General features: G+C 36.5%; 1 protein-coding gene across 4 annotated transcripts in view; it reads right to left on the bottom strand.

The window, feature by feature from the left end:
* The window catches only part of TAFA2 (TAFA chemokine like family member 2), a 178,306-nt gene that overhangs the window by 60,889 nt on the left and 92,278 nt on the right, over nucleotides 1–25,139 (bottom strand). For all 4 annotated transcript variants that reach the window (XR_010430797.1, XR_010430798.1, XR_010430799.1 and 1 more), the window contains one exon: nucleotides 2,905–3,011. Coding sequence is in view for 1 of the 4 variants with exons in the window: in XM_064655813.1 (XP_064511883.1) it covers nucleotides 2,905–3,011 (107 nt within the window). In the remaining 3 variants the exon portion in view is untranslated. The remainder of the gene's footprint in view (nucleotides 1–2,904; nucleotides 3,012–25,139) is intronic.

Raw genomic sequence — 25,139 nt, 5'->3', positions numbered from 1 at the left:
CAGCCAGGAATTATACAGGAGAACTCATAAGTCTCTATGCAGAAAAAAAGTGAGCTTTGTGTTGTTTTAAACACTGAGTGTTTACCTTTTTTAGCTCTTGGACTTTCTGTTCAGAATGATGAAACTTCAGCAATCAGCCTAGATAATGGAAGCAGAAGTGTCTTCAAATCTGACTTCTCAAGAAAAAGTTGGCACCCACAACACACTGAAAAGATGTAATCTGAAATCTTAGTTTGTAGCCCTGATGGGTTGCTCAACTGGACCTCAGAGCCTGGTTCCCCATGCCATGCCTCGGCCTCTGGTTTTCTTTCTGCTGACTTGGGAGTTCTCATTTGTGCCATATCCCTGAAATAAGTGCAACAAGCCCAGAGATAGCCTGTCAGAGTCATCTGTCTATATTCTTCCTGAAGTCTGCCTGGAGAGCAGAATGCTCATTAAACCATTTTTCACGCACTGATTGTATTTTTCTTCTTTTTCTTTTCTTTTACAATTGCCTTCTGAAAAAGAGATGGGTTTGAGAGTTAGTGCAACTAATGCATAATATGAGCAAGACTATCGGAAAGTAAAGATTTTTTTGAAATGCAGATTATTGATTTTTGAAATTGTAGGGGCTTCTTCAAAGTCATTGGGGTTTGTCTTGTCAATATGTTAGTAAAGATTTCTAAAAATGAAGATTAATGATGCTAGGGATAATTAGTGCTGATGAAACTCACACATTTCTCAGTATTCAGAGGATATTGGTAAACACAGTCAAGTTCTCCTTGAATGTACCTTAGCTCTGTTTCTGCCATGAGAGTAGGGGGGAAGATTTTCTATGACATGACAGGAAGTTAAACTCCCAGTATCTTTGGAAATCAATGGTATTTGAGCTACATAGCTCTGATTTGTGCTTTTTAAAAAATACCCCATATGCAGTGAGTGAAGCTGATTTACTAAATCCACAAGCCAAAATATTTGGCTCAAAAAATCTGAATATTTTTTCTTTCCAAAAGAAACCGAACATGTTCAATAGCTGCTTTTCCAAATTAAACACTCAAGTCATACTTCTTACTATTATTTTTCCCTTCAAGATTTATTCATATATTTTGTTGTAGGCATGAAAAATTACAAATTAAAGAAAAAGAAACTTTTTGTTAACTTGCAGGAATGTAAGAAGTCCCTACAGCTAATAATCTGATTTTGCAGGGGGGCTTAAGCACGTATTTATTTTTTTATCCAAAAAGATTAAGTTAAATATTTCTTAAGTTATTTCTGTTCTAAGGCTGAGGCTTAAATGCTAAATACTGTCCAGATAATTAATAGTGTAGTTCTGCTGGGGTTTCCCTTGCACAGAAAAGCTAAAATTGGTGGTGGATCATTTTATTCTCAATTATGAAGCACTAATTCCTCAAATTGTCCTTAGGATCATAATTTGTTTCTGTGAAATACTTGGTGATAGGTTTTACTCATCAGATTTTCAAAAAGAGTCACAAGCACACTTTGGAAAAGTTTGGATTCAATTGAAGCAAACACAGCTTGACCAGTCCTTGTGTATGAAACCAAAATGGTCTGTATATGGGCTTTTTGATTTTTAAAGAAAGATAATCAAAGACAAAGAATTCTAAATCCAGGCTAAGATATCTTGGCTCTTTTCCAATAGGCAACTAAACCGGGAAGCCACAGCACAAATCCATATTCCAGTTTGGAGGGGGAACAAAGGCTGAGCAAAGGGTGTCAGCACAGTTGTTATCTGGCATGATGTCCAACTTTGGTGGCCTGCAGGACCACATCAGAATCTGTTTTGTCTGCAGCCAAATTACAACTTGCACAAGACTTTGCAGACAGTGTCTCTGCAACCTGAAGTCCTTAATCACTGAGGTATTTTGAAGAAAGATGTCCTCACACAACAGAAAATACCTGCTATATAAAAATACCTGCCCATGAAATCCTATAATCAGAGTGAACATTATAAAATGTACACAAACACACAGAATTAACTGACTGGTGTTTTTGGAATCCTTTTCCTGGATTTAACTCCTTAGGTCTTGGTACTGATCATGTTCCATTCTTACTTTATCCAAGTTGTTAAGAGTTTATTCTGATCTTGTATAAGCGGATGAACAGACAGTATATGATGATGAGAAATGGAGTTCAAAATCATATTATACTGCAGATTACATTTCAAGTTATATCAGCCTGTAAGAAGACATTAGTATGTGAATCCAGAGAGCTCACTCCTTGCATAGGATTTACAGAAACACACACACACAAAAAGAAACCTTTTTACAAGCTTCTATAAACCATCACAGCTTATGCTGGTGTGTATACATATTAAGGGTTGGAACGACCAAGAGGAAAGAAATCTCACACCGTCACAAGCTACCACAGTTCCTGGTCCAGTGTTAGGAGTGAAGCATAGAAGTCAGACAACACTGCAAAGCAACGGTCTTTTCTTGGTGATGAAACCATCACATTCAGCACACATTATCCATGAAGTTAGCCTTGACAGATAACTGCAAACAGTCGCATCATAAATGTTACTAAAACTTGTTTCTTTCTAGGGTCCATTCCAGGAATTCATTTGCAGCATACCTATCTGCTGACTATTTTTATGAGATAAGCAGTATTCATTATTTGATTTTTTACTTTACCACCCTTTCTTTAGCATATTTTCAACTGTACTATCATTACAAAATGACCTAAAGTCAGAGAATGCTGAAAATGGCACTGAAGTACTTAAATTCTCAATAAATTAATAAAAGTCTATCTACTGAAAACTCTCCTTCTTTGGTACTGATTAGTGAACCAATATCAGAAGACACAAATATATGTAAGTGAAAAAGGTCACATAGACTAGACACTTTTGAATTTGTTGATAGAGTCCACAGATACAAAAGTATAATAGAACAGAAAAGAATTTCTTACCTTTATGATGATTTGCCCCAGATGCTAATTTCCCCCACAGCGTTACAACAAATATTATTATTAGCAGTTTTCCTTTTGTTGCTTTCTGTAAGTATCTCTTATTCATCCTGAAAACAAACATACACAAAAATAAATATTATCTTAAGACTTTTTTAAAAGACAATTTTGGCTTAATTCAGGGAGAATTGACTAAGTTTTTATGAGTGTCTGGCTGACAACCCTCAAGTCTTAAATTCTGTTTAGCTCTAAATGAGGTATACCAAATAGAGCAGTAGTATAACCTCCCTCACTGGTCTGCCAGCATTCCTTCACCCTAGTCAGTACTAGGCGAATTCAACATCATCATCATTTCTCTCAAGGTACAAGCATTGTTCATAACCACAGCAGACTCCAAGGCTGGTGGTAAGGATGAATCCATGCAGCTATGAGCAGGTTTTGATAAACAGAACAGTTTCACTACTGTGTCTGGGGCCGGTCATGGTCAATGTGGTTCTTTCTGACCATACTGTGGTCTTTTTAACTTTTGGGATTGCGGCTCTTTTTGAATTGTGCGCACAAGTAACAAGGCACTAACAGATTTGAACAGTCTAGTACATGTACCAATCCTCCCACAGAGAAATCCTGTTAGGAAGACATGAATGGTTCGGAAACATGAACTCAAGAAGGGCAGATTCACCAGTCTCTCTCCTGTCTACCTTTGGGTAATGAAAAGGTTTGATTTACTGCGCCAAGAGAAACTTCACACACCTCCCCTCATCTCGCTCAATGATGTTTTCACTGTGACAGCAAGCAACCATGGTGGTTCAAGCACAAGATAACACGACTTTACTATCTTTCAGTAACTTCCTCCAAAGTCAAAATCCCCTCCTACCTGCCAAAAAGACAAGTTCAGGGATGTAGGCTCCAGTTGTGCAGAGAGTGGGAAGAGGTATAATAATGAATCCCTCTCACTTCATTCTCTGTAGAAGAACCCTAGGGAGCTGGCTAAGAAACAGCTCCGCACGATGATCATGTTTCTGCTGATAGGTCAATAGGACAATGATGTCTATTTCAAACCACTTATACTAGAAAAGCTGAAAATTTGACCACTTGAACAAAATTGTTGCTGTGGAACTAGGTTGCCTTTCTGAGCAGAAAAAATGCATTGCTTCAGTATGGTTGCACATTTGTTTCCTATTACATTCATAAGAAACCTAAAGAAATTCAAGCACATCTGTTTTGCTCTCTTCATGTACAATGCCATCTTGGGCAATCATAACTACATGAAATGCAGACTGCTCTAATACAGAATTAATCAGTAGTGTGTTCAAAGTCCCAAATCATTTTCCATTCCTTTAAAACAATTCCTTTCCTCTGAACAAATTTCTTTCTAATAGAACACCATGTGCTGATAAGGCAGCACACATGTCAAAACTCCAGTCATGATTTCCAGACTTGAAACCAGACCACTTCACCCAAATCTGCCAATCTTGCTCTCCAGGAGATTGATGAGATCTTATTAAGCACCTCTAAGTTTCCACATCAGGCTCTGTGTAAGAAAACACAATTACTCAAATTAAGAACCCACTGAAAAGTGCACCAAACCCTTTTAAACCTGAATTCAAAGCAACAAAGAACTCAGCATTCTTTGACAGAAGTAACACATCCACAGTGTGTTTTCCAGAGGTTCAGATAGCAAAAGGAGAGAGGAGTAAGCAAGTACTGCAGCTAGGATGGTGCACGTGCCTCTGAAAGCCTGACTGATTAATAATCACAGGGGAAGTCATAGTGTGCTGTGAACCACACCAAGCTCTGCCTTCTTGCACTGATTCCAGTGACTTTGGAGTGTAAACTGCATATTCATCATCAGCTCCAGGTTTATGAAACACTCAAAGCTAAAGGGAAATACATTATTTGCCACTGTAAATAAGAACCAAAAAAATGAAATTGGAATGCATATTCAGCATATGCCCTTTCACAGCTATCTCTGTGAAAAGAATATGAATTAACTCTTTCACTCTGGATTCTCATACTGCACCTGTTATGCAGCTGGTTCCAAGACATCTCTCATTAAAATCAAATCTTTCTTCCTCACCTACATGGCACTGCTCAAAATCCAGTGGGATTTGCACCATTAAAGCAAGGTTGACTCTAACACTGTTTCTTCCTCTATTCTGCTGATGCCAGATTCACTCACTGTGCTGCGTGACTGGCAGCAAATGCACATCAGAAAATACAAATGTAGAAGGAAAAACAGGACCAGCAATGGAAAGAGAGAAAACCAGCCTATCTGCCTGTGAACAGCAGCCCCTCTGGAAGGATGGCAGAGAGAAGATACAAAGCTCTGCACACAGCCCAGAACACCCAAGAGGAGTAAGCCAGGTCTGAGTGAGAAAAGAATGTTTTCTGCAAAGTAAGGGAAGGGTTTCAGCTTTAATATTGAAAATCTGGACTCAGTGCCATTGCCAGGTTTTCCAATCATGAGAAAAACAATACACCATTTTTGTACCACAAGCCTATTACATTATTCTGCACTAGTTATCTGTGGTATTCACCTTTAGAAGGACAAAAATCTAAACTTTTTCTAATAGTAGTCCCATAATAGGCATAATTAACAGAAAAGTCAGTGCAAGTAGCAGTTCTAGCTTGAGACTAATGGTTCAGAGGCCACCAGCAGAAGTACCAAAAAAAATCTGAGCAGATAAAGCATTCATAACATACAGCAGCTCAAATAGAAAAAGCTGGAAGATTATGTTAAGCTTCAAACTAATTATGCTGCATAATCCTAGACCTAGACCTGTAGTTGTGTGCATTGTCTGCTCACAGTGGTCAATCCAAGGACAGACAAGAGGCTGCATAAGCACAAACAAGGTATGAAGCACCCTGTTCTCAGCAGTTTTGCTACACACAGGGGCCTGTAGCAATACAGGCCTAGAAATAAAAATTGAAGGGTTTGTACTACAAGAAGCTGAATGGCTGGGATGCACGCACTTCATCAGCAAAGCAGGCCAATAGCTAGTAATGAAGGAGAGGCCATAAGATATGCTCAGTATCTGAGTGCATGCATTAACACCTGGGCTCAGAAACTCTGATGCTGGTTATTTTTTGTGCATTTGCAAAACAGCCCATGATATAGCACTGAGTAGACACTGAAACTAGATATCATTTGACCTCAGCTCTGAAACATAACTACTGGCCTCTTGCAACCCTGATCCATGTCAAGCAAGTGCATCCAGGAAATAAAATTGAGTCCATTACAGTACTGTTATTACGCTAACATAACTGGCTGTGTTAGAATAAATGAGCTCTAAAATGAGCTTTTGCTAGAGCCGATGCAGAGCTCCACAGACAAACTATAGCTATTAACTTGAAAGGTTTTCACTTTGAGACATTTTTGTCTTCTGTTTACCTTTCTTTCTGCAGAACCTCTCCCTCACTGTGATCCATACAGCCTTCAATAATGCCACATAAGCCAAAGCTGATCCAAACGGAGAATAGCCATGCTATAGAAAAGCCTACATTTAAAAATCCATTTTACACAAAAATACAAGCTTTATGCACAAAAAAAAATTTCAGTTTCAAACCTCAGTATATTGGAAATAAACTCAAGGAATTCTCAGCACTTTCACACAGAAGAGGACATGAAAGGTTGCCGTGTTTGAGTTCAATTCTCAATGTGCTTTGAGGCAAGGAAAAAAGAAAGATAGCTCCTTTTCTGGTTCAGGGACTCATTCAAAATATCACAAAAAGATGTCACCCACATAATTCAGACAGGCAGTGTTTGAGTGTGAGATGGCTCTGCTGTGCCCAGCTCTTCGCTAACACCATAACACATGGAATAAATTCATAGAATTTGTTGCTTTTCCTCCCTAAAATTCCATTTCCTTGAAGCACACTTCATAAGACCATCACCAATCTGGTATCATGTACTCAAGAATAGACTGTTTTGGTGATTAGTGACAAAAAACTGCAGGAGTTTTTTTCTCAGGGTGAAACCACATGTGATGCTGCAGAGAAGGTCCACGAGTTGCCATGTCAGCAGAAATCCTTCTCCTCAGCCTCTGTGGCTCAAGAGCAGCAAACTGTGAATATACTCCTAGGTTGCACAGGCTCTCCTCATGACTGCTCCACCTCACTGTCAGCTCCCTCTCAACAGCAGATGTGGTCCAACCATTTGGCTGTACTGAAAATGCCATGCACAGATATGTATTTTCAGTGTAGCACCCATAAGCTTTTGAGTTTCTATTTTCTTCCTTCTTTGCTTCTGGGCTTGAGATCAGCCACCTTTCCAACAGCTCAGACTTAGAGGAGAATCACATGGGAAATACCTTATATTGTATGGTCAGTGCTAAATTGCCTTGCTTTCTGATTTTAGGTGAAGCGCAAACACATCTAATCTTTATTGTCAAGGAGAAAAAAACTGTAAGGAAATAATAGCTTTCATTCTTCCTTTAAAAGCTTATATACAAATAAAATTCTCATCTGTTCCTAGGAGTAACTGCATTTTTCTCTGTTGCTCCTTATCTTTCTTTTCTTTACAAACATCAGCTTCTGTGAAGCTGTTCAAAATTCATTCATTCCTGCTTTACATATTTGGAAACTTTCACTGTCAGTAAGATCCATTTTCCTTTTGCAAACACATACACCCTGTGAATGCAAGTGTTCATAAAGAGGCACAGAAGCCCATTTCTCTACTGTATCATGACAAAATGCTTGAGACAAAAACCTGATAGAAAATTAGTCCCACATCCTCTTACTTTTCTTTTTATGACAAATATTTTATTTGCTACTTCAGAGAAAGCCTAAATGAGTAGTAGAAATCACTTGAGACCCCAAATCTCTTGTACAGAAATAATGCAGCCAGTTAAATTATGTTCTGTACTGTGTTGAATCTTACATTAGTTATTAGTTGTGTTAGTTTCTACATCCCACACAATGCAGGTATTTGCAGTTTTATTTAGCCTTTCCTGTGTAGGCTAGTGCAGATTTAAAAATGCCCCTCTGGTGAATAAGGTCACTTTGCAAAAGTAACACCGATGTGACCCCTGTGCATTTGCATATATATAAATTCCCTCTGTGACATTCCTGTCATGTTTGCTCAGTGAACAAGTAATTTGCCACTCTTGTTACTTCAGGTACAAGGTAGATTGTGAAAATCAATCTCCCTTCTGCTTCATACATCACGGCCTATAACAGACACAAAAAAAAAGTTCAATTCTGAAATGAAGCTGAGGGACAAACACGGACCTGTTCTCACAAGCTACTTTCTTTGATCAAGATTGGCAAGGAAAGAAAGACAATAGGCATTTAGCCTAGCAAAGCATGCCAGCCTCAAGTAGGAGAAACGTAGGAAATCTCTGCATGCAAAGCAAAAGGGGTCAGTTTTGTTGGTTCTTTTTTCCAAAAATTGTTGTTTACTAGTGTGGATCTTTCAATAGCCAGAATAAGTACCAACAGAGAGCTTAGCCCCACTATTGAGAAATATTCAGAAACAGTTAAAGCACTGTAGGCAGACCAATACAGTAATGTTGCCACTGTTCCTTTCAGCTGAAGTTTAACAGTGGAAGCAGATTGAAGAATTTTAGGCTTTAATGCCATAAAGATGACTTTTGAAAGGCTACTGTGCTAAGACTTAAGACACTGAGGCAAATGAAATCTTCTTGCCAAAAGTATTTAAGCATATGATTGATATGCATGCCCACGCTTGTCTTCTATTTAAATCAGTGTAACTTAAGCACATACTTAAATTTTAGCACATACTTTGCCAGAAATATATGTATGCAACATGAGTTCTTGAAAACTGACTATTGAGTGAGTTTTTATAAGAAGAGACAGTTTCAAGAAAAGAAAATGTCTCAAGTATCTGGAAAATAAAAAGTTATGGAATATATGAAAACATGCAATAAACTAAAAACCATTCTTATTTACATTCTTCAATTAGTTTCCCAGGAGAGGGAAACTGTAGACAGATGCACATACAGGTAATTACATTTGCCAACAGTCTCATAGCACTTGGATGTGAAATTTACATATATATTATTGTTTGCTAAATCTGATAAGCATGAATGCTCAAATTATCAGAGGTATAAAATACTTTAGCCACCTAGCTGCATTCAATCTCCCGGCTAGAAACACTGAGAGATGGTGGAGAAAACTTATTTCTTCCAAAAGAGTATATATGGTTGTGATGATATCACCTTGAAAAGTTACATGAAACCGATAAATGGTCTTCCCTCTAAACTGCTATCAGTGTTAATCTCCCCTGTTTCCAGATTAACCCAGTTCTTTGTAGACACAGTTGATCGTAATTTTCACCTTCATTAATTTTCCAATGCAATACCTAACTGAAAGCAATAAAGAAAACAAAGAAAGAGTAAATAAGAAATGCACAGCCCTCCTAGCCAGTTTCAACTCAAACAATACAGAAGTATTTAACTGTGTATATATTAAATTTCTTTCTTAGTCATTTCATTAAGACCAGCTAAAGAGTGTTCACCTGAAGAATATTGATGCTGACACATTACTCAGTACAGAGAAAGAAAATGTCATGAATTTTTTGGGGGGTTAGATTCTATACTTCTATGTATTTATGAAAATATAAATCTAGCATTAGATGAACACGTGCCATTCATTGTGGTTTTAAATGCTAACATAAAACATTACAGAATATTTAAACATCTAAGACATTCTAATATCTTTAATCTGCCCAGTGATGTCCTACACCCTTGTGAAATAAATTCTGACTGTTAAGTGTTCAGAATTAGAGGGTACTTAGGTTTCAAGTTTCATCATTCCCTCTGATATTATTATGCCACTTTAAGCTATTTCTCTCCCAGTTTCTATGCTTAAGGGAGCTTTAAGTTGCAGGGGGTACTAGCTATTCACTTAATCATCACGGCAGTAGTATTTGCTTATATCTTATACGTGATCCTCCTGCAGATGATTATTTTCTTTATTCATATCTCACTAACCAATCAAAAGCTTAACTTGAAAAAAAAGGATAACTGTGCACTGGGCTTTGAACAAAAAGTCTCACTGAGACCTGAATCACTAGGTGTACTGTGATTTCATAAAGGCCACTGCAGTTGCAGAAATAAGCCTCCAAATCCATCAAGGCACAGAAAGCATCAAATATTAGTGGAGAATGGCAACTGAAGTGCCCATACTTAATAGCAAGGATGAAAATTATCTGGACAAGTGTAAGCCTAATATTCTGACCTCTTCAGTTTGCAAGAGCTTTGGAGGCTTTGAAGAAAAAAGATAGATTATAGACAGGGAAGTAAATAGAATATAAGATAAACTGTAGCAGTGTTACCAAGGGTAGCTTGTGCCAGACTAACTTGACAGTTTTTTTGATAACTGATTTTTCAGACAAAGAAATGAAGTAGATATAATTTGTCTGGATTTAGATAAAGAATTTTCTACTCAGCAGAGGTATGCCCACACAGGCACATGAAGAAAATATGAATCTTCATAGAAAAGTAAAATGGCTTTTCTCTATATACACAGGGTTTTATCAGATATTAGCAGGTTTTTGGCCCTGTTATGTTATCTAATCTTTTGCATAGACTATAATAACTAATGCTATCTTGAGAATCATCCAATATGCCACACAATTTTGACTTTCAGTCTCTGCTCCCTTGTCAGTGTTCTGAAACAGTAAGAAATTATTAATACCAGCTCAAACTGAAAAAAAAAAATAATATAGTATTCCTGTGATGGCTTGCTAGGAATGAATTCAAGTCAGGTCAGGATTTGCCTTGTGATAGCTGAAGTATCTATGTGGCACCCAGTCTTCCTTGAAAAATCAAATCAATTTCTCACCCCCATTTCAAATATCCTCTTTTGAAGGGTAGCAGCAGCTATGTAAGAGTCATATAGACCTACAATCCTGATTTTCATCCAAGTGAGTCTACTTCAAGAAATAACGCACTCTCCTTGACATGCATTATGCCAGTCTTGCAATGGCATTTTAATATGGCGAGGAGCTCATTAAATAGCCAGTCATAATCAGTGCTTCTTAAAAGTCTATACCCAGCTTCCTGCTGCATGATATGTAGCTTGAGATTTGTAGGTAGAGTACAACAGGAGAATAAATGACAAAACAAATCAATAAGTAGTGTGTTGATCCTCTAGTGCCCTGAATCAGAGACTCTTACAAGGTGCGTTTATGCTGGCATTTCAGTTTGAAGCTGATCTTCACTTTTCAAACAAATTTTCATGTTGTCTCCATTTATTATGATCTGGATCCCATCATGTAACGATTCTGGAATAATTCACAGCAAATTAACCCCTTTTAGATGAAAATAAAGCAGAAGATGAGCCCAAGAGTGCACCTAATGCACTCCAACAGTTTAGGGGTGTTCAGTGCTAGGGACAAGGGCTAGTCAAAAAAACCCTTCTTCTCCACTAAATTAACATAATGTGGACATCATGCCCTCAGCAACAGCAGTTTGGGTCTACAAAATCACTTCTGTAGGGATAAACTGTTTGCTAATGTAGATGCAGCCCTATAATCTCATGAGGAAGGAGATAATTATTATAATTATTTTATACTTGGATAAGATGCCTTTTTGGTTGTGATTAATCTGAAAAGCCTTTTCAGATCCTCAGCAAACCTCAACAGCCTGTTAAAAGGGACCTGTCACTCAGAAGGCCCTTAAACAAGTTTGGATCTGCATTTTAGGGCCATTATTCCTACTGTGACACCACAGCAAAGGGAAAAGACAGCTTGTGTACCAAAGTCAGAGAACAGTTACCTGCAGTACATCCCCCTAATTTAGCACACAGAGTACAGAATAAATTACTTCAAATTACCCAGTGAATTGCTCCTTTTTGTGAAACAGTAAAAACCTTGTCTTTCAACATAGAAAATTTTTTTTCTGTCTTTTTTTTCACAGCGAGTATTGCCTAATCTACAAGCAACTCTACTGTTGAGGAAAGTACAACTCATTGTAAAACTGTCAAACTGTAAAACTGTCAAACTTTACTGACTCCATACCTGCCATTCTCAGCCATTGGATTATTGACAGTTTTTCCCTGGTCTGGTAGCCAAGCTACCAATAATGACACCTCCAAGACGAGTAGGTTGACCCTTTCAGGTGAATACAGAAAATTACAGGACAAAAGGGAAAGCCTAGGAAATTGTTGACTGGCAGTGGGACAGACATTGGCCAGCAAAGACCTGCCCTGCTCACCCCACTACATTTCCTGGCCCAGGGGGAAGGCAGTGCCTTCATGCCATCCTGGCAGACAGGACTTGAGCTAAGGATTGAGCCTAAGTACACTTCAATTGACTTTATCAAAAAAAAAAATAAAAGTCATATTCATAATTAGATAAAAATTCTTTTATTCCAACCTAGCAATGTAAAATGTCCTTAAATCAGAAGTTATTAAACTAAATCTGAATCAAGATGGTTTTGTTCCCTAATACATATTTGGCCCAGAAAATCCTCAGATGTTAGCATATTTACAACAGGTTTAACTATTTCTAAAAAAAATCTGCATTTGTATTCTCATGCATGCTTAGTGGAACAAAAAAAATTATTTACTTTCATTTGTATATTATTATTAAAGAGGCCCATGTTCATTATATTTTCATAACAACTGTATTAACAGCACCAGTATTAGACACAAAGATATTCAGAATTTCATGCATCTCATTTCTAAATAAGGGGTTACAGCCAGTGTTTGCAGTATTTATGATTAAAAAGAGGCCTTTCTTCTTACCCCCATTCTTCATTTTATAATGATCAATTGGAACTGTCTTGGAACTTGACCAAGTAATGCCTATTTTGCTGGCAGTAACAATCTGAATTTGGTAACATACAAGAGCAGTACAGTCTACCATGATTATTTTAGTGCTGTCTTAGGCTTTTTATGTGTCTCTTACAATAAGAGCATTACTTTCTAAACGTGCAAGACCTGAAAGGGGTATTTAGGTAAGAAACAGAATTAGCTAGTACAACATAGGAAAGGCTATAAATGAAAGACAACAGAAAATTACCCAAACTTCTAAAGATAAATGGTGAGGTAGAAGGATTTAGAATGCTGTTTCAAAGAAATCATGACTTAATTTTAATAAAGAAGCATTACACTTTACAAGAAGACAGATATAATACAATACATACATTACTTACTAAGAAAAAAAACCATAATATTTCCATAACATTTCAGTCATAAATATAGATATTGCACTGCCATCACCATCAAAGGAAATGATTATGCTTTTGCCAGACTTGCAGGAAATTATATGCATGATACCAAGATCAGCAGTTCATTATATGCTGCTTTAATTTTGGGAAATCACCACAGCTATCGAAATTTGAAAAGAAAAAACACAGTCTAAGCCGACATGTACTTCCTTCTGCATCAGTTAGTTTTATTTCATTTTAACAGCTACCTGCCTTGCGCTTCCCACAATCCATGCCAGTGAAAGGTGAAAACTCTTCTTACAACACTGATGCAAGAAAGGATGTTTTCTGGTTTTATATTGCTCCTTGCATAATTTGCAGTTGCTATTGCTAACAATGGGCCTCCAATTCAGTGCCCTGTTGCACAGTGAAGTAAGCACAGCTCTCCCAGTGTTTCTCTAAGTCTTTAATAATTGCTGTTTCTCTGAAAGCTCCCAAAGTCCAATAATTAGATAAGAACTTCAATTTTAATTATCCTTCACAGTTTCATAAAAAACGTGATTTCTAAAGGCAACAAAAGGATTTATTTCCATGTATCAAAGCCTTGAGAATTTGAAAAAGATGAACCTAAATTTCTGGACAACCAGATTTGGCAAGTATTGCCAAATTTTTGATTTTGAAATAATCAGTGGAGTTTACATATTTATGCTTCTTTTTTCAAATTATCTACAGATGCTGTATGGAAATTTATTCTGAATAGCTATATTAAGTATGATAAATTCACTTACATCACTGTTGTTCATGTCTAATTAAAGTAAAAGCTGAACTGGGAAGGTAAAGAATTTGCATAAAACAAGTCACAAATTCTGGAAAGGAGAATTTTCCCATAATTTTTTTATGTAAGCTTTGAAATTTCACAGAGAAAAATGAAATTTAAATTTCAAGGTCAAGATGGATTAGCCCCCAAGTGAATTAAGAAATGCTACCTAAACACTGAAAATGACTTACCACAGAAATATGTATCTTTAATAAAAAAACATTAAGATAAATAAAAATAAAAGTTTATTAATTAAGACTGCTTCTTCTGGGTTTTTTTTCCGGGCTTTTTTTAGTAGGTTATAGTATGTGCCCATTCCTGTTTCACCGGTATCACACCAATGCATGTTTTGTTTTCACCATCTAACCTAAATGCTCTAAGACTCAGTCTCCTGTGAATGGCAGGAATGGGGTTAAATTCTAATTTCAAAAATAAATATTGAAAAAAGAAGAGCCATGAATCTTTAAAGTTATTTTTTTCAGGTACTTCCAGTGGTAGCTGGGTTGCTCTTGTATATCCAGGCTAATATATTTTATTTGATGGTGGCAATTCAAGCTTCTTCAATAGAAAAAGGAGGACCAAAATTTATTTGAAAGAAAGTGTCTAAAGGACATTTCTTTGCACACTCAATGAGACCAGTGTCCTTTTACAATCATATGTTTTCATTGTACTTCACCTAAGATAACCTAGAGCTGATGAACCTGAATTATGAACCTGAATTACATGCTATGGCCTCAAAGTTTAGCAGTCACCTCAAATTATTCGTCATCATATCAACTGCAAGATGTGCAAAGTATTTACACGAGCATACAATGGAATGTAGTGGGAAAGAAACTCACCCAAAATGTATTGTTTCCATAAATATAAAACACTATATATTTGCAAAGCTCATCAAATACCAATTCCTTGTTCAGCTATACTGAAAGTCTTTTACATGAGGTAAAAGATAAATGGGATATTTCTCATTATGGCTGTAATTCAGAAATACTCATCTACAGGCAGTATAAGAAAACAAAAAGTTAGTCTCTGAGCCTCAGTATAATTTTTTTTTCAATTTTGGTCTGTTCCTCTAAGTATTATACCATTTAAAACTGAAAATGCTATGTTTTATTATTGTTGTCTTCTAGCTTGAGTGATGACAATAGGTATATATACATTAATGATCAGAAAAGTAGGCAATACAGAAGAGAATTTTAGTCCAAACTAACTTTAAAAATACACTAACTCTACTTTTCAACTTGGAAAACGCATTAGAAGAGGGATGGAATTTGCTTACTTATAGCAAAAGGAATGTTCTATAGCTCACTTGCTGAGAAAATACTGTTTCATTGATTAAAAATTATACAGAAATTTGCACTGAGGTCACATAGGCAGCTGTGAGAAGGAAAAAAATAAATTAAACTAAATAAACAAAAATCAGTCACCCAGAATATGGAAAATCCACATTAAGGTCCCTGAAGGTAGATGAAGGAATGTATACTTTCATCTCCAGAAAAATATCCCCTTGAGTACACAGTAGTGTATGGTACTCTCAGATTCTTTAGCTAATATCACCCCTAGAAACCTTTATTATTCATTGCAACATCAAAAATATGTATTTCACTTCGTGGTGACTGTCTCACCCACTGCAGTCACTCTTCCTCTGAATCTTTATGGTTTATATAAAACATAAAAAAGCATTAAGGGATAATCTTTGGAGCAAGCCATTCACACTTTCACTGCACTATCAAATTCCTCAAGACAAAAAGAGAGATCTAAACTCGTGGGCCCTATGTCTTACAGGAATTTTGTACAGAAGCAGCTGTTTCTTCTAATTTTTGAAGACTAAGAGTTTGTTTTGTTATTTTATACAGTCAGTAAAAGAAGTAAAATGTTTTCTTTTGGTTAAATATTTTGTTAAATGCAAGCACAAAATTCATGAAAACCAAAAATATTCTTCCAGCAACAGCAAAACAGAAAAACACTTCCATTTAGGATTTATCAAATGAAACTGTGATGAAAATCAAATGATATCTTGAGATCTCGAGTTACCACAGAACCTTATATTTTCTTCCCTTTCCCCTGTATATATCTACATCTATATCTACATCTACATCCTCCTGGGAGTATGCAGTGGTCACTGCCTCCACCAGTACATTATCCTTTAGATTCTAGCAACTGGAGATAGAATATTCCTACAAGCCATAATGATTGTTCAGTCCCAGCAGACAATTTTTGACCAAGGTACCCATAACAGTGGACTCCAACCATGTCCCTGTAAAACACCATATTCAGTTTCCCCTCTTTTTGCAGAACTCTAGAGCACCTGCAGAATTATGATTTGGTTGGCTACAGTTAAAGCAAATTTTGGAGATACAATTTAAAAGTCAGTGCACAGCACATTTCATGTACTAAAAAAAGGTATTATAGCTACCCAGGTTAAAAAAAAAGTGTGAAAAATATCCCTTAACTACATGTTCAATAAGGCATGTCAAAAAATCAAAGAATCTGAATGATTAGACATTATTCACATTGACATTACCAGAAGTAGTATTTTTCTATTAATAGAAGAATCAGTAGAAAGCAACTGTCAGCCTCACAGTTCATCAGAAGAAGTATCACCTAGCTACATTTCATCAAAAAAGACACCACACCAAAATGCCATTATAATCCAAGATTCAAGAAAATAATTAATCCCTCTATTTATGAGCCTATGATGTAGCTGGTGTGCTGTGCAATGCTGATTTAAAATCTACTAAATATTTCTTCAAACTCTTATTCTTGAAAAATATTCAGCATGATTACAAAAAGTGTTTAAGTTTATAATAGCTGTTGTACTAAAAAGTGAGAGAAGCTATATTTCTTAGCCCTCTATCATTTTTTTCAGCAGTATGAGAAGAAAGATCTATGCTTTCCAGAAGTAATCAAAGCAAGGAGAGGTAGACTTAATAAGAAGAAATCTGAGCCATGCATATCTACCTATCCTCTTAAAGTACCCGCCACTTCAGTACAAGGTGGAATGACTTAGAATTTATGAACATCATAACCAGAAAAAAGTAAAACATTGATCCTGCCAGGATGTACAGGGTATGGAGCAAATGAGACTTTTCTTTATAGACTTAAAGAATCCTCATTAAAGAGTTATTTTGTTCATATCAGTCAACACCTTGTAATGTAAACCTCTGATGAACGTGCCATGCAGAATTCTGGTATCTCTCCTGTTGAAATTTCAGCTACATACCTAGCTTTTGTTTGGCAGGAAAAGTCTAATTTCGAGACAAAATACTGGATTTTCACAATTTGAAGAAGAGAACAATCAATTAATCCTATGATGCTTTATTTCTGCAGGGTAATAACTAAGTACTGTCAATATGTAAATAAATCTGATATTTCAACTTTTATGCAAATACCTTGACTTCATTTTATTCCTAAATTGAACAAAGATAGGGTATTTACAACAAATCTTTGAATGGACCATAATGGTTGATGCATATGTTTATAATTTCTCTGAAATTATAAATATATATTTTATAGAGAGCACTTTGGTTTTAGGAAATGGAATCACTGCTTTTGATTGTGCCATCAACTGTCAGAGTACTATTAGTATAAATTGAAAACACACCCAGTGACTACAAGCCTGTTGCCTTGTTATGAAATTTGCAACACTTCATGAGAGAAAAATTATTGCTCAGAAGGATACATAGAACCTATATGGCAGACACACACACTAAAGATTCAAAATAAGCACCCAAAAATTACTTGGAAGTTTATTCCACTGGAAGTAGCTCTTTTAATAAAGGTTATTACAGATCTAGTTGAGCTTCATGTCTGTGACTTCCTATTCACAGTATATCAACAACATGGAAGCAGTTAATTTTAAAATATCTATATTTTCAGCATGTCTTCACTAAAGTAGGCTGATACTATGTTTGTAAATAGTTGTATTTTTAAGACATTTGGCTCAGCTAAACTGAAGAGCTAAGCATGGAGTAATCCCTAAAACACTGAAGAAAACATCTCTAAGGTATGAGAACTGTTGCTGATTGTGGGCAACAAAGTAATTTCTGAATCAAATGAGAAAATGCAGATAATCTCTAAAAAATATGGGACATTATCAGCGGACTTATTCAGTTCAGTAGCTGACACACTTGATTATGATTTGCAACAACATTTTGACCACAAAGGTTGCCACTCTCTCCCATACAAGTCAAAGTCAGAGATTGGATCTCAGCGTCACATCAGAATTTGTTACGTCAGAGGAAAGGTAGACCTCTAAATGCAGACACATCTAGCACTCCAGAGACTGTAGAAGCATATTTTAAGGGCTGAACATCCAGAAGAAAAACTGAGTTTATCAACAGATTCCCCCATCTTCTCCATGAGACATAAGATTATGAATGTCACACCACTAGAAAGGAGCAGGAGCTTAGAATTGGCAAGGACACCTTCAGGCAGACTTGTTCAGAACACTTAAGCACACGACACAAAGTTGAACCATGTACAAGTAACCTTTGCCCCATTAAACATAGCAACCAAACATTATCCAGGAAAGAAAAGGTACTAAAGCGAATTTGGAAACAGTTTGCAAGCACAGTGCTGGAATGGTAGCTGCAGCCTCAACCATTCTCAAGTCTGCTTTTAGTAGACAACAAAACTAAAACATAGTTTTAGCCACATAACTTGGGAGTCACTTGTTCTAACTAAAACATTTTAAAGATTAAATATCTAAATGTCTACACCTCTCTTAGACTTGATGGAAGGGAAAAGAGAGATTCCAGAGGTGGTTTACAGCAGCTTAACACAGGTACCTAAGGGCTGCTGAATCATCCCAGGAATTGCAAGTTTCCCTCCATTCATTATAAAAGGAATTAAAGAAGTTAGTCTAGACAGGCAGATCTGCCTTTTTAAGGCTGGATGAGATGAAGCTCACCCCTGGAGTCCTTTACTTATCCAGCAAGAATATATTAAACACCCCGTGATTTCCTCTTTTCCCGTGGTTATGACAACTATCTCCTCCTGGTATGAGCAGCAGCAATGAACTGTACACCTATGCCAGCTACTGAAGTGTACTTGTTTGAAAGCATTATGTTCACTGTATTCTTCTGCTGTACAGAGTTCTCCATTGAAATTATTCTTGATAGAATACCCCAAGGAACTGACTCCGGAAATTGAACACCCAAATGAGACTTAGAAGCGAGTTTATTCCTCAACACCATTTTCCAGAATATCTGAAGTCCTGACCTATCCTTAAAAGGTATCGTATATTTGTTAGCTTTCCTTTATTACTGTAAAGAGCAGAAATGACATTTCACCCATCAAAAGCTGTGATGTCATTATTCTAAGAACTGGAACACCAGTCTTCTATGTCCTTGAGCAGGCCTTAATCTCTGTAAGATCAGAGGACTGCTAAAATTTCTGTGGTTGTTGCTGTGCTCTAAAAACAATCAAAAAAATCTAAAAACAAAAGCCAGAAAAACAATCTAAATAAAAGAGTCCATATTATACAGACTTATATATTTTACAGCTTTTTAAAAACTTGAAATAGAAAAATTTGCTTTTCTACTCAGAATTTAACTCCTATTGCTTTAAAATTCATCACTAAATGAGGGTGTTTGATGAGTATCAAGAGTTTTGTTTTACCTGGTAACCAGATGGCAATTCTTTGTCTGAGGTTTGGTGTTGTTTAGCTGGATTTTATTTTTTGTTCTTAATAGGTATGGTAAACATTGTATCCTGCTACTACTATATTTTAGCATATTTAATTACCAAGTTCACAAGAAACCGACTCACTGCTTTTCCCAAGCAGATGGTGCAAGCTGATTTTAAAACTGTAGCGAGACTTCTTTTCCAAAATGCCTGCATAGCTTTATGAAGTCTAATTGCTGTTCAGTATGCACACTGAATAACAGCTCATGAGCATGTCTGCAGTTAGAGGCCAAGTACACAAGGTGTTGAGTGCTCTAGCCTAGAACCCTGCATTGGGACAACTTTTTGTATCTAAAACTCAGCACATTTCAGTTTCTGTGGGACTGGAGCTACACCTTCAGTTCCTGGGAGACATAAGGTCTTAATAAACACTGGTGTCCATTTTGGACTTTATTATTTGCCCTTTTGTTATATATCTATTCTTTTATTAGGTTTAAATACGAGCACTTTGCAGCTATGCACGTCAGAAAAGCATACAATAAAAACTAATTTTTAAATTAATTCTGCCAAGCTAAATCTACAGGTGCTGCAAAATGAAGAGTGACCTAAAAGAATGGTTTAAAATTGAAGAGTTTACATGAACTCAACTTGGCAAATAAATATGAAAAAGAACAGTAGGTGACACGAGACACAAGTCAGAAATGTAGGTCCAAATATCTCCCAGCAGTCTCTGAAGTTCACATCTGGATCCGAATGCAAACCCCATGCCTCACCAATCATTATTAATTGTAAAATAATCTTCTAGAATAACTTGTGTGCTAACAACAAAAAAAAACCTAAAAAGCAGTAAAACCACCTCTTGCCAACCCATATATAGCACAGGAATACAGCTAGAGACATGAGCTAGAACAGCCTGTCTGACCTGACATGACCCCAGAGCTCTGTCCCCCAGCAAAGTGAGCTGCTGCCACCCCACCCAGGCAGGGCAGCTCTCAGCCAAGGCTACAGCAGTAGCTATAGCCCACAGACTGTGCTCTGCTGGAAAAGAACTGCCAGAAGCAAAGTGCATGCTCCCAACAGCCTCCTTAACCTCCCCTTACCTCAAAGGACCCGGCCCATTTATTTTACAAGAGAAAGTATTAAATGCAATTGTTTCAAATAAATACAACCCTATTCACACAGAAACCATATATAAATGTCCATCGGTTGTTAAAAAATCATTCCAGAGAAATAAACAAGAGCTATAACAGATAGTGTCCAAGTAACATGAAATCCTAACAACAATTGAACCATCAAATTAACAGGTCACTGATAATAATTGGGATCTTCAAATACTGCAAAATATTATTCATTTGTACACTGAAAGTCTGATTCCTTACATCGTTGCACAAAGATTAGGAAGGAATAAATATAATGGATTAATGAATAATATGAGAGAATTAATAGTATGCATTAAGCTATGGGAAGATAATGATGTGCCATTAAATAGACCAGCTATTATGCTTCCTAATTTCAATACTGTAGTTAAAAAAGAGCAAATAGGGCAAAAAGAAGGAGTGAAAGAAATGTAATGTTGCTATTGAAAATGTGTACCTAAGGACCTTATGTGTATACTCCTTCACAATTTAATCTGATTAACAAGAAGTAATAATTTTCAGCTCAGCACTACTTACAAAAAAACCTAGTCTTCATCTTATATAAGATTTTCCATAAAATGCTTTTCAGCCTCAAGATAGCTAACAAGTTAGCTATTAGAGAGCCTGCACAATTTCATGCACAAAGTAGGGCTTATCACACATTTCCCATCTAGATTGTATTATGAAAAATTGTATCCAGTCATTGCTGGGTTTGGCTGACTGGAACTAAACATGGTGGGAATAAAATGAACATTCTTTTTCAAATGTAAGAAGAAAGAATGTTCTCATTAAAATGATTTGGTGATATGACTTAAAACAATTTATTTAATCTTCACCTTTTCTATGTAACTATCCTTCAACTGAGAATTTCAAAAAGTATCATTTAAAATACATTTTTGAAGTATAATGAGATGCTCTGTCAGATAGGAAGACAAATTAAAAGTGCAATTCACACATAGCAGCATTGCCACCATGGAGCTACTAATCTTTTGCACAATGCTTACAGTCAAATGTACTCCAGTCTCTGTAGGGCACGTGATTACAGACTTGCAGGGAGACTGGGATTTAAATTATTCATCAATGCGGATTTCCTTTTGCAGAAAAATTAGTGTGCCACATAAATAACAAAGCTGTTAATTCTTGGCCTTTTGCAATTTAACTGCCTGGTAATAGTATCTGTTATTACCAGTTAGTTTCCCTAGCAGTTACAATAGCAATATTCTGTCAAACTGAAAGCTATATACAAAAATAATGTAGAAGGCAGAACATCCTCACGGCCAATAAATGTCCAGAATACATTAGGTCCTATAAATGTAAACAGCCATGCATAAGTCTGTCAGGAGACCTGATGAATGCCAGATTACGGCCACAACCTTTATGTCCAGAAAACAATGCCATCTCAGCTACAGCACACCTTTACATATGAACATCCAGAGGGAATAGGATATCAAAATAATTTGCCTGAAAAGACCTGCAATTTTCAAAACTGTCGAGTATGGATATCAAGTGAAGTGCTATGTGACTTCATCCACCTATTAACCACAGAACACTACAAGCCCATTATTTATAAAGTGAAACTGCATTGACATCTAAATCGTATTATTAAACTTTCACAACAGTGGTACCTGTCCAATTTGGGCAGCAGAGGAGGGCAGCGTTTGTGACGCAGTAGTTCTATCAGCATTTCAGTGGAGCAATACCAGAAGTTGGTTTCTTCTGCATTTGAGGGAACTGCCATAAAATTTCCAACCTACGGAATACATTTGAATAACCAGTTCCTAGCAGCTTCGCTGAAGGTATTCACTGGGCACAAAGTTAAGCACATGCCTAAAGTCTGGCCGTTATGAAAAAAAAGGCAAAATAAATTAGTGAAAGGACTGTACTGGTTCCTTCCTAAGTGCTTGGACTTGCAGCTGGCTCAAAAATTGTAATCAACAAGAAATTATAAAAAATGAAAGGCTTCCCAGAAAAACAATTTTCACAGTTGCATTCGCAGATATTCACAGGTTATTATGAGTTGAAAGTGACCCACAAGGATCATCAAGTGCAATTCCTAAATGAATGGCTGTATGGGAATTGAACCCACGACCTTGGCAGCATTATCACCACGCTCAAAGCAACTAAGCCAACATCAAAAAAAAAGCAAATATCCTTGATTTTAACATGTAATTGAATTTACTGCTTCTGCTTTTAGAATGAAACATTCAAAAGTAAGAACTAGTATCACAGAGTAAAACATCAGACTCAGCAAAATCTAGGTGAAATGCCAAAATTAAAATCAGAGAAAAAAAATAATCAAAGACACTACCTAAATAATTGAGTGCAAAGAAATGCATGCAGGTTCATACTAAGCAAAGATACACCATCTCCAGTTCAAAATGTGAAATCCTCACCTTCGCAGCCTGAACAGGAAACAAAACCATATCTTCTGCCTAGATTTCAGTTACGCAGAAATCAATGCTGTCCATAGTGTGACACAACATGGAAATTTGTTCATTATGTCAGATTTCAGTTCACAGTTCTGAGATTTCGTATGACAATATTTTGGTCTCATAGGATAAATTGCATTCTCATTTTCAGTGTTGTTCTTTAGGTAAATAACTCTGCGCTGGAACTACAATGGATGTGGACCATTCCTATGTTTGCCCAATAAACCTGAACATTTCAGTTAGTCTTGATCATTCTCTCCTGGAAGTCCAAAAAACTTAGGGAACACATTGCATTATTTCCAGAAATGCAGTTATACTATTCAGCCTCCTCTCCTGCCATCTGAAGGACAATCAGAGAATACGCAGACCTCCCAGGACCCTTCTCCCTTTCTCACAGCTATCAATCTGGCATGTAACATTTTGTGTTTCCCACAGTAATGATCACAATACAAATGCTTGCAGCTCAAGAAGATCTGTCTAAAGGAGCTGAAAATATAATTTGGGACACAAACCAGATACTTTTAGAGAGAGATTTTGCTTACTTCCATATTGCTTTTCTTAATTGTTGACTTCTTTACTTTTGCAAATATATTCAGCATAATGAAGAAGGATGTATTTTACTCCATAAGAATAAGGTTGATCTTATTCACTAAACGAGTAAACATCACTGATTCTACTGTGACAAAATCTATGAGGACTGAGTTGCCACCACCAGCAAATTCTACAGACTGAGACACTCCTTCCAGGAATATAATATATATATATTATAATATAATATATATATTCAGGTATATTCAGGAATATACCTGAACCTAATACAAGAAAAATGCACTGAAATATTTTTTCCAAGTTTTTAGGCCAGATTAAAAAATACATCAGGTTTCATTATTTAGAAGAGGTTCACTTGCTACTACAAACAATTCTGTTTTTTACAAGAACAGTATTCGACTAATTGACCTTCCCTCTTATTCACTGACAGAAGCAATGCAAAGTAGCACCCACATGGAAATGAGTCCTGGTTCATCATTATTTTATGATAATTTGAAACACTGACTGATACAGATGCAGTTTATTTTTCACTTGGGTTTCAGATGAGAAATTATGCATTTTATTTCACCAGTGTGTATGAATTGGAAATTTGATTCTGAAATTATTATGAGGAAAAAACAATTCATAGAATCATAGAATGGTTTGGGTTGGAAGGGACCTTCAAGATCACCTACTTCCAAACCCTAGATCACCCTTCCAAAACATCTTCCACTAGAGCAGTTTTCTCCAAGCCCCATCCAGCCTGGTCTTGAACACTTGCAGAGGTAGGGTATCCACCACTTGTCTGAGCAATCTATTGCAGAGCCTCATCATCCTCACAGTAAATAATTTCTTTCTAATATCCAATTTAAATCTACTCTCTGTGAGTTTAAAGCCATTCCCCCTTGTTCTATCACTATATGCCTTTGTAAAAAAAGTGCATGCAGTGACAAGACAGAAAGGGAATTCTAAATAAGATTCATGAAAGTTTCTTTCACATAATCTTCCTTATAAAACTATTCAGATTGTTCTAACTATCTCCACATGGATACGGACAGCATATTTGACTTCTAATGGACAAAACCCCACATGGTGGTGACCTGAAGCATTCCTCCTTCATGTTTAGATATCCTTCCGGGAGAGCTCCAGAATGTCAATGCTTCAGACACATGTAAGGATAAAAGAATGAAATTTTTTTTTTTAAATACAATTGGTTCTAAACACAAAAAATATTTCCCTTTTAAATGTCATTTATTTCCAAATATGTATCTCAGTGATGATCCCTCTAATCAAAAGGGAACGTTGCGAAAACCTAGCTCTGCTGAAGGAGCACTCAGGAAAAGATAATTACCTTGCTTACCATCTCACTGTATCTCTAGAACTTCAATCCCATTACTTGCGATAGATAGACCTGTACATTGTATGTAATGGAGCAGCCAGCCTAAGTACAGCTCCATGCCACTGCAGCTGGATTGCTTCTGTTACTCCAGTTAGTTCATTTAGCAGGAGATTAAGCATCTCAACATTGCAAAAAGGAGACCGAAGGCCAAGTCCCTTGGTAACTTTAAAGAGAGTCCAAGCACAGAGG

The sequence above is a fragment of the Pseudopipra pipra genome, chromosome 5 (assembly GCF_036250125.1).
Source record: "Pseudopipra pipra isolate bDixPip1 chromosome 5, bDixPip1.hap1, whole genome shotgun sequence".
Classification (NCBI taxonomy): domain Eukaryota; kingdom Metazoa; phylum Chordata; class Aves; order Passeriformes; family Pipridae; genus Pseudopipra; species Pseudopipra pipra.
This window is presented reverse-complemented; position numbering and strand designations above follow the sequence as displayed.